Here is a 13,952-nt window from a genome sequence, read left to right as displayed (position 1 = left end):
GGCCATTCATATGCCAGTGCTGAATCAAGATTTCCACATTTTTGCCTCAGCCCCCAGTAGCCTGAGGCAGAAGAGGTGTCAGCTTCCTCTCTCAGCAAAGAAAGGACTCGGGTCAGGTTGCAATGCAGCAGCACCCACTTCCATGCTTCAGGAAGTTATCAGGGGAAAGGCAGAGAAAAGGGTTTCCAGAGGTTCCCACAGGCAGGTGAGATAAATCAGAAGAGCACTAATAGACCTTATTAGCATAGAGAATCACATTTTATAAATAACTTTCAATAGGGTGTCAAGGGAGGAGGGGAAGGTTCTCTATTCCCTGTGGATGGCACTAAATTGTCAATAGGAGCTATGCAAAACAAAAGGTAGCATGAAGTAACCCACTGAAGTTACTTGATTTCTATTGCCTACTCTAATGGCTCTGAAATAGCTCCTGACTCACAGCTCTCATTATGAGCTACTGCTTGGGAGGACTAGGGGTTGTACCTAACAGGCTCTCCTTGCCGGGGCTGTGCAACTTTTTACAGACTTTATCTCACATATATGAATGCTCTCATTTTTAGGGGGTCTGATTCACCTATTTCACAAGCCAACACTTCAACTGCCTTCGTAATTAAAAACAGTTCAGGCAGCATCCAAGATAGTTTGACAGACTCTGCCAACTGTCAGTTTCAGCTGTTCTTTTCCATTTCCACAATGGTTCAACAACTACTATTACAGGAGCCAGGTTGGTTTTCTGCCTAAACTCATCACCCATTTTCTTTCGTTCTTTTTTTTTTTTTTTTAAAGATTTTATTTATTTATTTGACAGAGAGAGACACAGCAAGAGAGGGAACACGAGCAGGGGGAGTGGGAGAGGGAGAAGCAGGCAGCCTGATGCGGGGCTCGATCCCAGGACCCTGGGATCATTACCTGAGCCAAAGGCAGACGCCCAACGACTGAGCCACCCAGGCGCCCCATCACCCATTTTCTTTAAGAATAAAAATAATTCCTAGGGGCTCCTAGGTGGCTCAGTCAGTTGAGCATCCAACTCTTGATTTCAGCTCAGGTCATGATCTCACAGCCCTGGGATCCAGCACTGTGTCTGGCTCCCCATTCAGCAGGGAGTTTGCCTGAGAGTCTGTCCCTCTCCCTCTGCCCCTCCCCCACTCAGGCTTGCGGACTCGCTCTCAAAAAAAAAAGAAAAAGAATTCCTTTTGCTTAAACTTTGCCCCTAGATCTGCAATTATATCCATAGTTAAGGCAAAGAAAAATTCCTATTATAACTTAACAGTCAAAAATACATTAAAAAAATGTGAAACTCGTCACTCACAATATTAAATTTTATATACCCGTTAAAGTAAGGTAATTTAAGATTGCCTGGATAAAACTTTAAAAGCCACTTAAAATACCGTTTCTTTTTGGGGCACCTGGGTGGCTCAGTTGGTTGGGCATCTGCCTTCAGCTCAGGTCATGATCTCGGGGTCCTAGGTTTGAGCCCCCCATTGTGCTTCCTGCTCAGCAGAGAGCCTGCTTTTCCCTCTCCCTCTGCCCCTCCCCTCCTGCTCATGCACAGGCTCGTGTGCACATGCTCTCTCCCTCCCTCAAATAAATAAATAAAATTAAAAAAAAAAAAAACCACACACACCATTTTCTTTTGGTTTAAATAGGTACAGGAGGCTACCCTTATTCCACAAACACTTATTAGGTATAAACACCTACCGAGTATGAAAACTTCCACAAATGCCTTCTCTACGCTCTCTTCTCTCCTATTTCCACCCATTCAGCTTCTCTTGACAACTCAGATGAAACAAATCACTATCAGTGAGCCCTAAAACACTTTCAGAAAACTAATGCAGAAATGCTCCTTTTTCTGCTCTAGTCTACGTCTAAACTTCATTAGGAAAAAAACAAATAAATCAGTTTGTAAATAAATTTAATTATACTGAAGTATCAATAATGTGCGCCGTGTTTGGGGGCTTATTTTCATATTTTAAATACCAGCCCCCTTGGTAGCAAGTTCATCCCAAACTTTCCTTGGTAAAATGATGAGCAATCATGCAGCTTAAAGACTGTGGAAAACCAATTTTCTTCCATGATGCTACCAATCTACAGTCTAGAGAGAATGCAGCCTTCAACATGAAAAATTGCCACTTGTTTTTTTTTTTTTTTTGCTCTGACATGTTTCAAACAGAAGAGCTGCAGATTCTCAAGGGAAGCCATATTTCAAAGGTTTTAAATAGCAGTACTTTCCGTATTTTCCCTTATTAAAATTGGTGCAATTCATCCAAAACATTTTTAAATGCCATTGCTTTGCAGCTGATGTGCTAAAAACTGCTTAGAGAAAACAATCTCTGCATGTGAAAGATCTACTTTAAGAAACCAACTAGTAATCATTAAAATAGAAAAGAAGAAAAAAAAAATCTCAATTTTACAGAATGGAAAAAATGTTAAAGCTTATCATCTAATGCCTTCATTTTACAGATAATAAAGAGTCCATAGAGGTTAAATAATTTGCCTCAGATCACCAAGCTACAAATAGCAGCAACATTAAGAATAAGGTATTTTAATTGCTTAGCACTACCCCAAATCATGCAAGTTCTATATATTCTCATCACTTGCCATTTAAGTTTCAAAAACAATTATCACTTTCTCATTAGTTCCTGATGAAGAACTCCTACAACATATGTTCTACATTTTCAAACTTTTTCATGTTCATAAACTTCAAATTCTAACTCCAACAAAAAAAGGTAATACTGTCCAAGAACTTTCCTCTGAAAGTTTCAAAAAAGAAAGTGGAGGTGTGCATCCCCCTAAACTGTCACAATAAATTGTGGTCTATCCTCTCAATCCCTGTCCCTTAATTACACTTTAGATTTGTTTGTTCAACCACAAAGAGAGAGAGAGAGAGAGAAAATTCTGGAAGTTCCTCTGACAAAAAGTATGGACAATCTGTCAATGAAATGACTACATCATTACCCCATTAATACATTAGGAGTTTCTGGCTTACATTACAAAGAGTCACTAGCATTTTATCAAGTTACTGTGTGAAGAATTAATGAAAGGTTGGAAAACACACTCTTGGCTGACTTTGTACTGAAAGGTGTAGATTTGACACTGTTAACACAAACCGAAGACCTGAGCTTAAGAGCAGAAATGGAGAAAAAGTGCAAGTTCCTTCAACAGAAAATTAGCTTTTTCCTATTCAAGCTCTGATCCACCAAGGGCACTGGCACTGGGAAGACCACGTCGGTAAAAATTTCAGACCTTCGTGTTAATGCCCCAATAAATCAATTCTGCATGTTAGCTTGGGATATTCAAGGGCAAAACAGAGGGCACATTGGAGGCCACAATTTACACTGGATCATTTTCAAGGACTGAAGTCCAACCACTCATTCCTTTACAATTGTTCCCTTGTGTAACTGATTATCCTCAAAGTACTGAGAGAACGCAGCACTTCTCTCTCAAAGATACGGGCAACAAAACCTGACAATATGATTTTAATTACAAACTGCGGCAGCAGCCTGACCAGAAAAGTACAGAATGTGTTGCCTACTTAAATATTACTAATAAAACTATAGTCTGGTTACAAATTATGGATGTTCCTTAATTATGACCTCTGGTGTCACTCTATAAAAACAACTTGTCAAAAGGTTAACACAGCTACATTTTTAACGTACGACCAGCTTAGCAAAGTAGCTAATTTGTTTGAAAACATAAAACACAATCACCACCACCGCTCAACAACACATATAAACAGATTCAAAGCTATGTTAGGCACAAAAATCCTTACCCCATTTTGCCCAATGAAAACTTGCTCTGAAGTTTCTGTTCTTCTGCTACAGAATAACTTCCAAAGGAATTTCTCCGTCTGTTATTTCGCAGTTGCTTTTCCACCCCCCGAGATCCTTTTCTGGAGGTATTTCAGTGGTGCTGACAATTCAATTAGTTCCCTTAGGTAAAATGATTTCTCTCGTAGATACCAAAACGTTCAAACAGAGGTGGCATTTGCTTTAAATTAGAGTTAAAATGCTGCGCGGAGGAGACAGCGGTCAACTCTATTCCACGAAATGAGTCTACGTGTCTGTCGGAAAACGCAGAATCCAGCTTCACCGAGTCCTATAAAAAATGAGTTCGGTGGTCATTTCGCTCATGTCCTCCTCGACACTCTGGGAAAGCCAGGTAACTCGGCCTTTTGGCTACTAAGGCTGCGGGTTCAAATTTCTCCACCACACCAGTTCCCTTGGGGGTGGAGCGTGTAACCCAATGCGACGTGCACTTTATAGAGATCCCTAGGAGAAAATAAAAATCCTAAAAGCAGTAATGCCACTGCTTCCCTGCGGTCACGTTAGAAAAAGCTATATAGAAAAATCTCCTCGAGGTGCAAACCCAACAGCTCGCGATGTGCACGGCACTCCACATTGGAGTCTTTTAAACGTTTCCCCTCCTAAGACTCGGAGCAGAGAGGAGGTGGGGAGGAGGAAGAGAAGGCTGGGCAGGATCGATTCATTCTCCCGAGGAGAATAAACGGAGCCATTTCCAGGCTGGCAGCAGGCTGGGGGCGCAGCGCACGCTGGGGAGCAGGGGGAGGGGGCCCGATCCCACCTCCCTCAGCCCCTTCCCGCCCCGCGCCGCCGAGCACAATGGAGCCCGGCTCGCGCCCGGCCCTTCATTCGCGGCTGCCCCTCTTCCCTCCTCTCTTCGGAGAACCGCAGGTCTGAGGCTGCCGGCGGCGGAGAATGAATGAATCAGAGAGCCAAGCCCCACGCTGTCCTCGGCACCCGCTCCCAGCGCCAGGGCGGGCCGAGCGGCGGCGTTGGACTGAGCTGAAGGGTCAACCGGCGCCCGCCCGCGTCGAGGCGGGCGGCTAATCCCGCGTCGGGGGCCGGGGAGCGGGGCTCGAAGCCGCGGGAGAGCCGCTGCTCCAGCGCCCCCACCCGCGCTCCTCGCCGCCGCCACGCGCCGCCTCACAGTCCCCGGGCCCGCCGCCGCCTCCTCACACTTCCATCACCGCCCACCTCCGCCGGCCTCCAGCTCTCGCTCCGCAGAGCAGCGCCGGCCCGGGTGGCCTGAAGCCCGCCGCTGCCTCCGCCTCCACCGGCCGCTCGCGGAGCAGAGGACGCTGCTTCCCGGGTCAGCGCCGCCCGCGTGAGCCGAGCGCGGCGGCAAAGCGGGCTGCGGAGGGCGGGGAGGAGGCGGGGAGAGCCGGGGGCGAGAGCGGTCCCTCCCCCCCGCTCGTGGGAGGGGGCAGGAGGCGGCCACCGCCGCCGCCGCCGCGGAGCAGCGAGTAGGCGCCGGGGGTTGGGGCGCTGACCCGTCCCGAGGGCCCGGTGGGGCCCTGCGGGCGATGGGAAAGAAAGCAGCAGCTGCGAGGGTGGCGGGAAGGCTGGTGGTCAGGGGCCGAGCCGGCCCTCGTGGGGAGCTAGTCCAGCCGGCAGGTCCGTCAGTCCGTGCTTCCTTCCTTCCCTCCCCCCCCTCCCCTAGTGGCCAGCGGCGGGCGGACCGTGCGCTCTGCTCTTCCGCTGTCTCCTGGCCCCGCTCCCGGCCGCCACAGCCTCCTCCGCGCCCCACACCAGGTGCTCGCGCTGTGTCTCCATCCTCCCCGCAGGAGGACCTTTAAATAGCAACGTCAGCGCGCTCCTCTCCGCACACACGTCACCCGCCGCTCTCGTCACCGGGGTGCGGGGGATGATGTCACGCGGCCGGAAGTACTGCTAAATTAGGGAAGAAGCAGGGGGAGGAGGACTCGGTGAGCGCCTCTGTGCCCACCTGCTCTCGGTTCTCCTTAAAGGCCAAAGCACAGGAGACAGCCCAAGAGGAGCTCCCGAGAAGGAAGCGGCGGGAGGAGATTTCCCTGCAACAAATGTGCCAAACAAAAGTGAATCATTCGTAGCAATAGTGCCGAAGTGTCAAGCGGGTGATATCCTATCTCCCACTCTCACCTCTCTTGCAGCAGCGTCCTCGGGCTTCTCAAGTTTCAACTAGCACGGAAATGGAGGAGGAGAGCCTGATCACTGGTGATAGATATATTTCCAAGACTTGGGAAAAATCATCTTAATTTTTGAAAGAGTTATTAAGTGCCATTCTGGACATAGTAGACTTTAAAACTTCTTTTTTTCTTCGCTTAGTGGTTACCCAAATCACGAAAGAATAAAGAGCAAACTATGAACAAGCGGTACAATGTTATAAAAGATAGTAATAGAGGTTGGAGAAAGGAAGGCCATCAAATGATCTAAATATTTTCATTTGCAGAAAAGCAACGTTTTGGCATACGATAGTGAGACAATCTTAACTTTAAAAGTTCACTCATAATTACTGTCATATTTTTTTTTTAAGATTTTATTTATTTATTTGAGAGAGAAAGAATGAGAGACAGCGTGAGAGGGAAGAGGATCATAGGGAGAAGAGGACTCCCTGCGCTGAGCAGGGAGCCTGATGTGGGACTCGATCCCGGGACTCCAGGATCATGACCTGAGCTGAAGGCAGTCGCTTAACCAACTGAGCCACCCAGGCGCCCCTACTGTTGTATTTCTAGCAGATGCCAGTATACCCTCTCAGTTCCAGTTTATCAAGAATATGAGGTCCATTCTATGGAAATTAAAAATAAGGAAGACCACCAAAAATTTTTTTAACTATTAACACAAGTTCATTTAGATTATTTTTGTATTCTTTAGTTCTAGCCATGTGATATATATATTAATACATATAATTACAGCATGTAATTATAATATGGCTTGTTTTTCATTTCCTATATGACAAGGGTGGGTAGACATTTATAGATTTACTAGTTATGTGTGTTAATAAATCATATTATGAATGCTTTTCAAATTGCAATTACTACAAAGTTTTTAAATGTCCTTATTGTTTTGATAGCTTATTATTGGGTAGTCTCAAATGATGAACTTTTAGTTTAATTTGATAATCATGACCCAGAAATAGAATTACTATATAATGCCAAAGGCCATTGTTATTTCAGAGTTGGTCTATAAATTCAGTGACCACATTTTCCGAACTAAAATCCGTACACATCATTTGACAACAGAAAAAATATTTGAAATCTGAAGTGACCTGGAAAATCCAGGACACACGATTACCAACCTTTAAAGTGATTGTTAGAGGAGAGCTATAAATGGATATCAATGCATTTGTTTTAAATCCAAGAAGCTAAAGCTCTACGGAATTTATATTATGTATTTTTTTAAAAATTTTTTAATGTTACACTACTCACAAGATTCCTCATTAAAGAGATTGGTTTTCCAGGCTTTTGCCCAATGTTAAAGGACACCAGCCAAAAAAGTTAGGTCCAGTTTGCAACTAAATCAGACTTTCTGCTTATCTTCACATTATAAAACCATGATCTTGTTTATAATTTGAAATATTGAAAATCGGGGCGCCTGGGTGGCTCAGTCGTTAAGCGTCTGCCTTCAGCTCAGGTCATAATCCCAGGGTCCTGGGATCAAGCCCCACATCAGGCTCCCTGCTGGGCTGGAAGCCCGCCGCTCCCTCTCCCACTCCCCCTGCCTGTGTTCCCTCTCTCGCTGTCTCTCTCTCTGAAATAAATAAATAAAATCTTTAAAAAAATATTGAAAATCGTTTTTTTAAGATATAACAAAGATTAATAAAGCAAACCCCTGCTTGCCAATTTGTCTAATATATATTATCACATTAATAGAAACTGGTGCTAACTTATATTTCAGATAAATAGGAGCTTTTTTTTTTTTTTTTAAAGATTTTATTTATTTATTTGACAGAGACAGAGATAGCGAGAGCAGGAACACAAGCAGCGGGAGGGGGAGAGGGAGAAGCAGGCTTCCCCCCGAGGAGGGAGCCCGATGTGGGACTCCATCCCAGGACCCTGGGATCATGACCTGAGCCGAAGGCAGACGCTTAACGACTGAGCCACCCAGGCGCCCAAATGGGAGCTTCTTATGTATAAAATATTAAAACAATAAAACTGTCATTCTTCAAATAATGTCGTCCCTTGGCTCTTGCAAATTAAAATACAAAGTTATTACTCTATAAAATTTCTCCACAAACTATTTACTATCTGAACTAAATCACTGTTCTCTTTCCTGCTCTTGCCATTAGTCCATGTTGATTAAAGCTCTCACTTTACCATTTTCAAACACTTCATTCTGTCCTTTTAACAGAACTTCCTCTGGTTTACAATCTTATCCCCCCCACATCTTTACCCAACTGTCAAAACAGCATGTCAGATGCCTCCCTGCTTTTAGAATGCTGGACCTTCATTAGAGATTCTACTTTTCAAAGCTACACGGTCTCTTCTTTTGTTGACTTGAAATTGAGAGCAGCTTTTTTTTATGTAAATCTAATTGTGCATCATGATGTAATTACCCAAAGTTTTTGTGATGATTTAATGTCGGCCTCTGCTCTCAACCTAGAAAAGTCTACCAATAGTTGGTCAATTTTTCTTTCTAGCTGGCATGGGATTACTATATCAGGGAATACATATATCTGTGTACCCAAAGGAAGAAGTAAAACATTTTATGTATCATGGACTATCTGCTCAGAAAATAATAATTATAAAGTAAGTGCTTTTTCTGCTCTCTTGAAATAATTCCAACACAGTTTTGAGAAGAGTCAGAGAACCATTCCATGGCTTTCCATCTAAAAGTAAATACCATCTAAAACAGTGATGTAACCCAAGTGCTAACCATGAATTTCCAACCCCGATTGTATGTTTTTTTAAAGTAGTGAGCTTCCTAGAAAGTAATACATTTTCTCTTCCCGGAAGAGGTAGAAAGTACTTTAGTAGAGTTTCAAATTTTTAACAGTTCCTGTTTCCCACTACACTCTGAAAATTTGTGGAGAGGTTTATGAATACCCTCTGATTTTAGAACCTGTGGGCGAAGGCATCTGTTTTAGTTACAGAGTTTACTTCCATGCCCTTAATAGGAGATGGCAATATTCAATGGGGTGTTCATAGATTGATCATGAGATATGTCTTTTTCAATGAAAAGACATTGAGGAGATTGAAAGACTTTTCAAGAAAGAGGGTTAAAGCCAGATTTTATTTTTAATTGCTTAACATTAGGTAATAGCAACTCCCTTTTAAGTTGCCTCTTTTTAATTATCAAAATACCACTATTGCTTCAAATAAAATCATAGGTAGAAATAATAGATTAAACGATATCTCAGCCTACAATAGAAATCTCAAGATTCCTAGTTTATGCCATATAGTTATGAAGAAACTAAATAACCAGCAAAGACTAGAAGTAATAACAAAAAGAATGAAAGAGTTGTAGGGAAACAGAATTTATCCAGTTGAGTCTCCAAAGTCATCCCACCTCCCCCACAATAAAACAGATATTGGGTGGCAGTAAAATGTGTTTGGCTTGTTTAAAACCATATTGTATTATTTTTAATAATGTTCTGAGCAAAAACAGGGTAGTTAATGGTCTCAGGGGTGTAAGTGTATAAGTGTTTGGCATCTCCAAAGTGATGGATTGAGGACAATTTTTACTCTTCTGAGTTTGTGCACTATTTTATCAGAGGGTTTGAGAGTGGTGGAGGGAAGGAGGTCAGAATTATCCTCAGGAAAGATATGATATAGAACACATGGGAGATAATCTCATCAAATTATCTTTTGCTCTGATTTTTACTGTAAATTCATTATTTGTTTTCAAAATATGATATAAGAGATGCAAATATAACCCCAGACTTATTAAAGAACATACCAGAAAGTTTTTGGTTGGTGCTGTGAGAAAATCATTGTACAATCATATATGTGAGTTTTTTAAATATTTAGAATAGATAGGGATGCAGTGCCTTTGAAAAAATTACCTGGCTTAACTTCAGCTTGATTGTTGGAAACAGCAGTTACAGAGAACAGGCTGGAAAAATATGCAGATCTGCAGAGAGCGACAGTAAAGAACGTTGAGTAAAAGCTCCTGCTATACCTGTGTGGTTGCTTAGAATGGAATGCTGTGGAAGCTGGTTGCCATGGTAACCAATAATCTTTTTCCTGAATGGGAGAACAGGACAACCATGAGGAAAATGTTTTAAATGAGCTACCTTATTCTGTGATTCTTCTGGTGCTAGCTAGGAGAAAAACAACACCCAAGGTATTTAGGCTAGCCATGCTTATAAAAGGAAGTTGCCTTCTTCACAAATAGACAAGGCTGAGGCAGAAATTGGGGGCTATTTCAAAGGGAGATAAGGGCTTCAGATGACAATTGGAAAAGTCTCTGAAGCAGAACATAATTGGTAAAGACTCTGACATGACTAAAGAGGGCAGAAGCAATACCTAGAAACGGTGCTAAGGTTCTCCCAAGCATAAGGTCAGACATAATTAAAGATTCTTTTTTTTTTTAAGATTTCTTTAAAAAATTTATTTATTTGAGAGAGAGAAAGAGCGCAAGCGCAAGCAGGAGGCAGAGGCAGAGGGAGAAGCAGACCCCCCGCTGAGCAGGGAGCCTGACACGGGACTTGATCCTGGGACCCTGGGATCACGACCTGAGCTGAAGGCAAACGCTTAACTGACTGAGCCACCCAGGCGTCCCAGATTCTTAACATTTGGGATTTTTAGCAAAGATGTTTCATGAGTTATTTGTAAGACCTTTCATTTCTTTTAACCTGGCTCTAAATAGTAATTTCTCTAAATATTAGAAAGGAAATGGTAAATATATTTATAGTCATATTATTTTAATAAAAATTATATTCACCTATACATAATAAATAAGTATATAGATACAAATATAGGTATAAATATAGATAGATCTGTATCATATGCCTGCATTGACTTGGTTATCTGCTAAAATGTCTTAACCTTCAAATAAATCCAAACTCCACGCCTTGACCTAAGAGACATTGCATGACGGGCTTCTGCCCATCTTTCTTACTTTGGTTACCTTACCTCCCCATACCTCCATTGCTAATGTGTATGAGTTGGTATATTAACTGCAAGAAACAAAAGCCCCACCTAATGGTGACCTAAGCTATAAAATTGTTTTAATTACTTAAGAAGTCTGAAGGTAGGTGGTCCTACAGTTGGTTTGGAAAATCCAAAGTATCATTAGGATCCAGGCTCTTTCCAGCCTTTCGCTTTGCCATCTTAATCTGTTGTCTTTTAAACCTGGTTTGTTGTCTCATTGTTGTTAGACTGTTGCATTTCTAGGTATCACATTCTCACAAAGAGCCTTTCAAAGCAAGAAGAGAAGAAAGAGACTGAGGAACTTTCTCCTTTATGCCTGTATCTTACCAGGGAGAAAAACTCTCAAGAAGCCCCACAGGGCGCCTGGGTGGCTCAGATGGTTAAGCGTCTGCCTTCGGCTCAGGTTATGATCCCGGGGTCCTGGGATCGAGTCCCGCATCGGGCTCCCTGCTAGGCGGGGAGCCTGCTTCTCCCTCTGCCTCTGCCTCTCTCTCTCTCTCTCTCTCTCTGACTCTCATGAATAAATAAATAAAAAAAACATAAAAAAAAAAAGAAGCCCCACAAAATTCTGTCTCATGTCTCATTGGCCAGAACTGAGTTATATGTCTATGTCTAAATCAACCACTGACAGTTTGGAACAGGATTTTCATGATTCGCTTAGACAAGTGGTGGTTCATCCCTTGAGTTGCATATTGTGTCTGAACCAAATTAGAGCTCCCCAACAAGGAAGAAGAGGGAATGGCTATTGGGCAAGCAGACCACATGTATTTGCCACACATCCTAAAGTCACTCTGGTATTCCTGCTGCTCTTCAAATATGACAAGACCATTTCAAATGCAAAGCCTTTGCCACCTGGAACACATATGCCCAAGATCTTCACACTCCTCCTCATCATTCAATTCTAAGCTCAAATTGCATCTCTTGAGAGGCACCTCCTCAACACTCATTATAAAATATCAGAATATGCATAGCCGCTCACCCTCCACTTGATTTACTTTATTTTCTTCACAGTATATTCAACACTGTCTAAAATAATATTACATATTTATTAATTTTCTTACAGACTATAAACCCATGAAGAGCAACTGTATCTGTAATCTTGTCTACTTTTCCATCTACAATAGCAAGACAATGTCTAGCACATACTAGGAACTCAATAAACATTTATTGAATAAATGAATTGCTGGACTTTCAGTTATCCTTTAGGTAGAAATTACCTTATTAGTCAGCGTGCTTGACCGGTTAGCTGGAGTGAACCACAGAACCTGCTCTAACCAGAACAAAGAGATTTACTGGAGTGGTTATATGTAACTCACAGAATCACTGGGGGAGGCTGGGGAATCTCTCTAGGCTGAGCTCCCAGGAACAAGAACTGGCAGGAAACAGAACATTCAAATTACGTATTTTGAGGAATATGATACTACTCTTTACAAAGGTGAGGCAAGGTATAGGAAAACCATAAGAGAGAGGGCAATATCTGGCTTAGCAGGGCAGATTACCCCTCTGTGCTCGAAAGGACAAGAGGAGGGGGCAATGGCTTGAACCTGAAGGCAGAGAAGATCGAGGGGAGAGGAACTATGTCCTTTGCCTAAAGGTCACAGCCAGCCCACAGAGACTCCACAAGAAGGGAGCCCAAATAAATAAATAAAATACCTCAACTTCACTCTCCTCCCCACCCGACCCGTCATCTCCTCCTGGCGCTGTTCTATTCCTGACACATAGGAAGCTTGAAGAGGGCACAGGAGCCAGTGATACAGTCCATTCGGATTGTCCCCCTGAGGCAAAAAGCAGGGGGAAGGAAGGGTGCAGGGTGGGTCTGATGGGGCAAACAGAAAATATCCAGCCCAAATCATATTTCATTTATCAGCTATTAGATTAGCACTTATTTTAAAGTTTGGCATATAGAAAAACAAACATTACCACACACTCTTAGTAGGCATGTAAATTGGTGTACCCTTGAAGACATACACAAATCTTGACACAGCAGTTCTACTATAAGAAATTTATCCTACAGATAGGCTTTCTCAAATACTCAAAGACACGCAAAGCTTTTCTTTTTTGTATTGCTATGAAATTTAAAAAAAAAAAAGACGAAAGAACCTCTATGTCCATCAATAGGGGACTGGTAAATAACTGACCATTTTATTATTTGGCATGACCATATAATAAAGTATCAGGCAGTCATTACAAAGAAGGAGGTAGATCCATAGTGCTGATATGGAAAGATGCCTAATACAGAAAAAGAATTCTGGATGAATAAAGTAAATTAAATTGTGGTTACCTTTAAGGAGTGGGATTGTAAATGTGACAGAGAGGGGGATTTTTTTTTATTCCTTTATACCATTTGTATTATTTGCATGGTTTTTTTTTACCTTATACACATATTATTTTCATAACACAAAACCAAATCAAATTATTTAAAAATACTGTTTAGGGGCGCCTGGGTGGCTCAGTTGGTTAAGCAACTGCCTTCGGCTCAGGTCATGATCCTGGAGTCCCGGGATCGAGTCCCGCATCGGGCTCCCTGCTCGGCGGGGGGTCTGCTTCTCCCTCTGACCCTCCCCCTTCTCATGTGCTCTCTCTCATTCTCTCTCTCTCAAATAAACAAAATCTTTAAAAAATAAATAAATAAACATAAAAATACTGTTTAAAACACACAAATACATTTAAAATTCCATCGCAGGAGGACAGAATAAGGCACCAACATACATTTCATTTTCCTATCTCCTTCAACTCCTTTTATAAAGAAGACAATTCACGGTTAAAAACACATTTATAAAAAGAGTAGAAATTAAAATAAGGTATTTTATTGGAAATAGTCATTCCATTGTACTCTCCACTGATGCAAATGCATGCAGATATTCTATTTTAATAAAGATGCTGATGAGATAGCAAGATAACCAAGATGGTGAGAACCAAGACAAAGCCATGTGAGTTGTTGGTGAAGGTAGATGTTTAATTTGCTGATGACAAAACCCAGGGGAGACACACTGGCTGACTTCATAGCATGTCTATCACAAAGAACGGGTATCAGCTATGTGAATATGTGCTCTGTAAGGTAGTAAAGGATCGACAGTAAAAATAG

General features: G+C 42.3%; 1 protein-coding gene and 1 long non-coding RNA gene across 2 annotated transcripts in view; both read right to left on the bottom strand.

Moving 5' to 3' along the window:
* Positions 1 to 4,940, bottom strand: part of HOMER1 (homer scaffold protein 1) — a 125,357-nt gene extending 120,417 nt beyond the window's left edge. The window contains exon 1 of the mRNA XM_006731879.3: positions 3,767 to 4,940. Coding sequence (XP_006731942.1) covers positions 3,767 to 3,771 — 5 coding nt within the window. The 5' untranslated portion in view covers positions 3,772 to 4,940. The remainder of the gene's footprint in view (positions 1 to 3,766) is intronic.
* LOC145722672 (uncharacterized) overlaps positions 1 to 13,454 on the bottom strand; it is a 139,223-nt gene extending 125,769 nt beyond the window's left edge. Inside the window, exon 1 of the long non-coding RNA XR_014147114.1 lies at positions 13,295 to 13,454. This is a non-coding gene — a long non-coding RNA (uncharacterized LOC145722672). The remainder of the gene's footprint in view (positions 1 to 13,294) is intronic.
* Positions 13,455 to 13,952: the final 498 nt, after the last annotated feature.

This window comes from Leptonychotes weddellii, chromosome 7 (assembly GCF_054177405.1).
Source record: "Leptonychotes weddellii isolate Sample4059 chromosome 7, ASM5417740v2, whole genome shotgun sequence".
NCBI lineage: Eukaryota > Metazoa > Chordata > Mammalia > Carnivora > Phocidae > Leptonychotes > Leptonychotes weddellii.
This window is presented reverse-complemented; position numbering and strand designations above follow the sequence as displayed.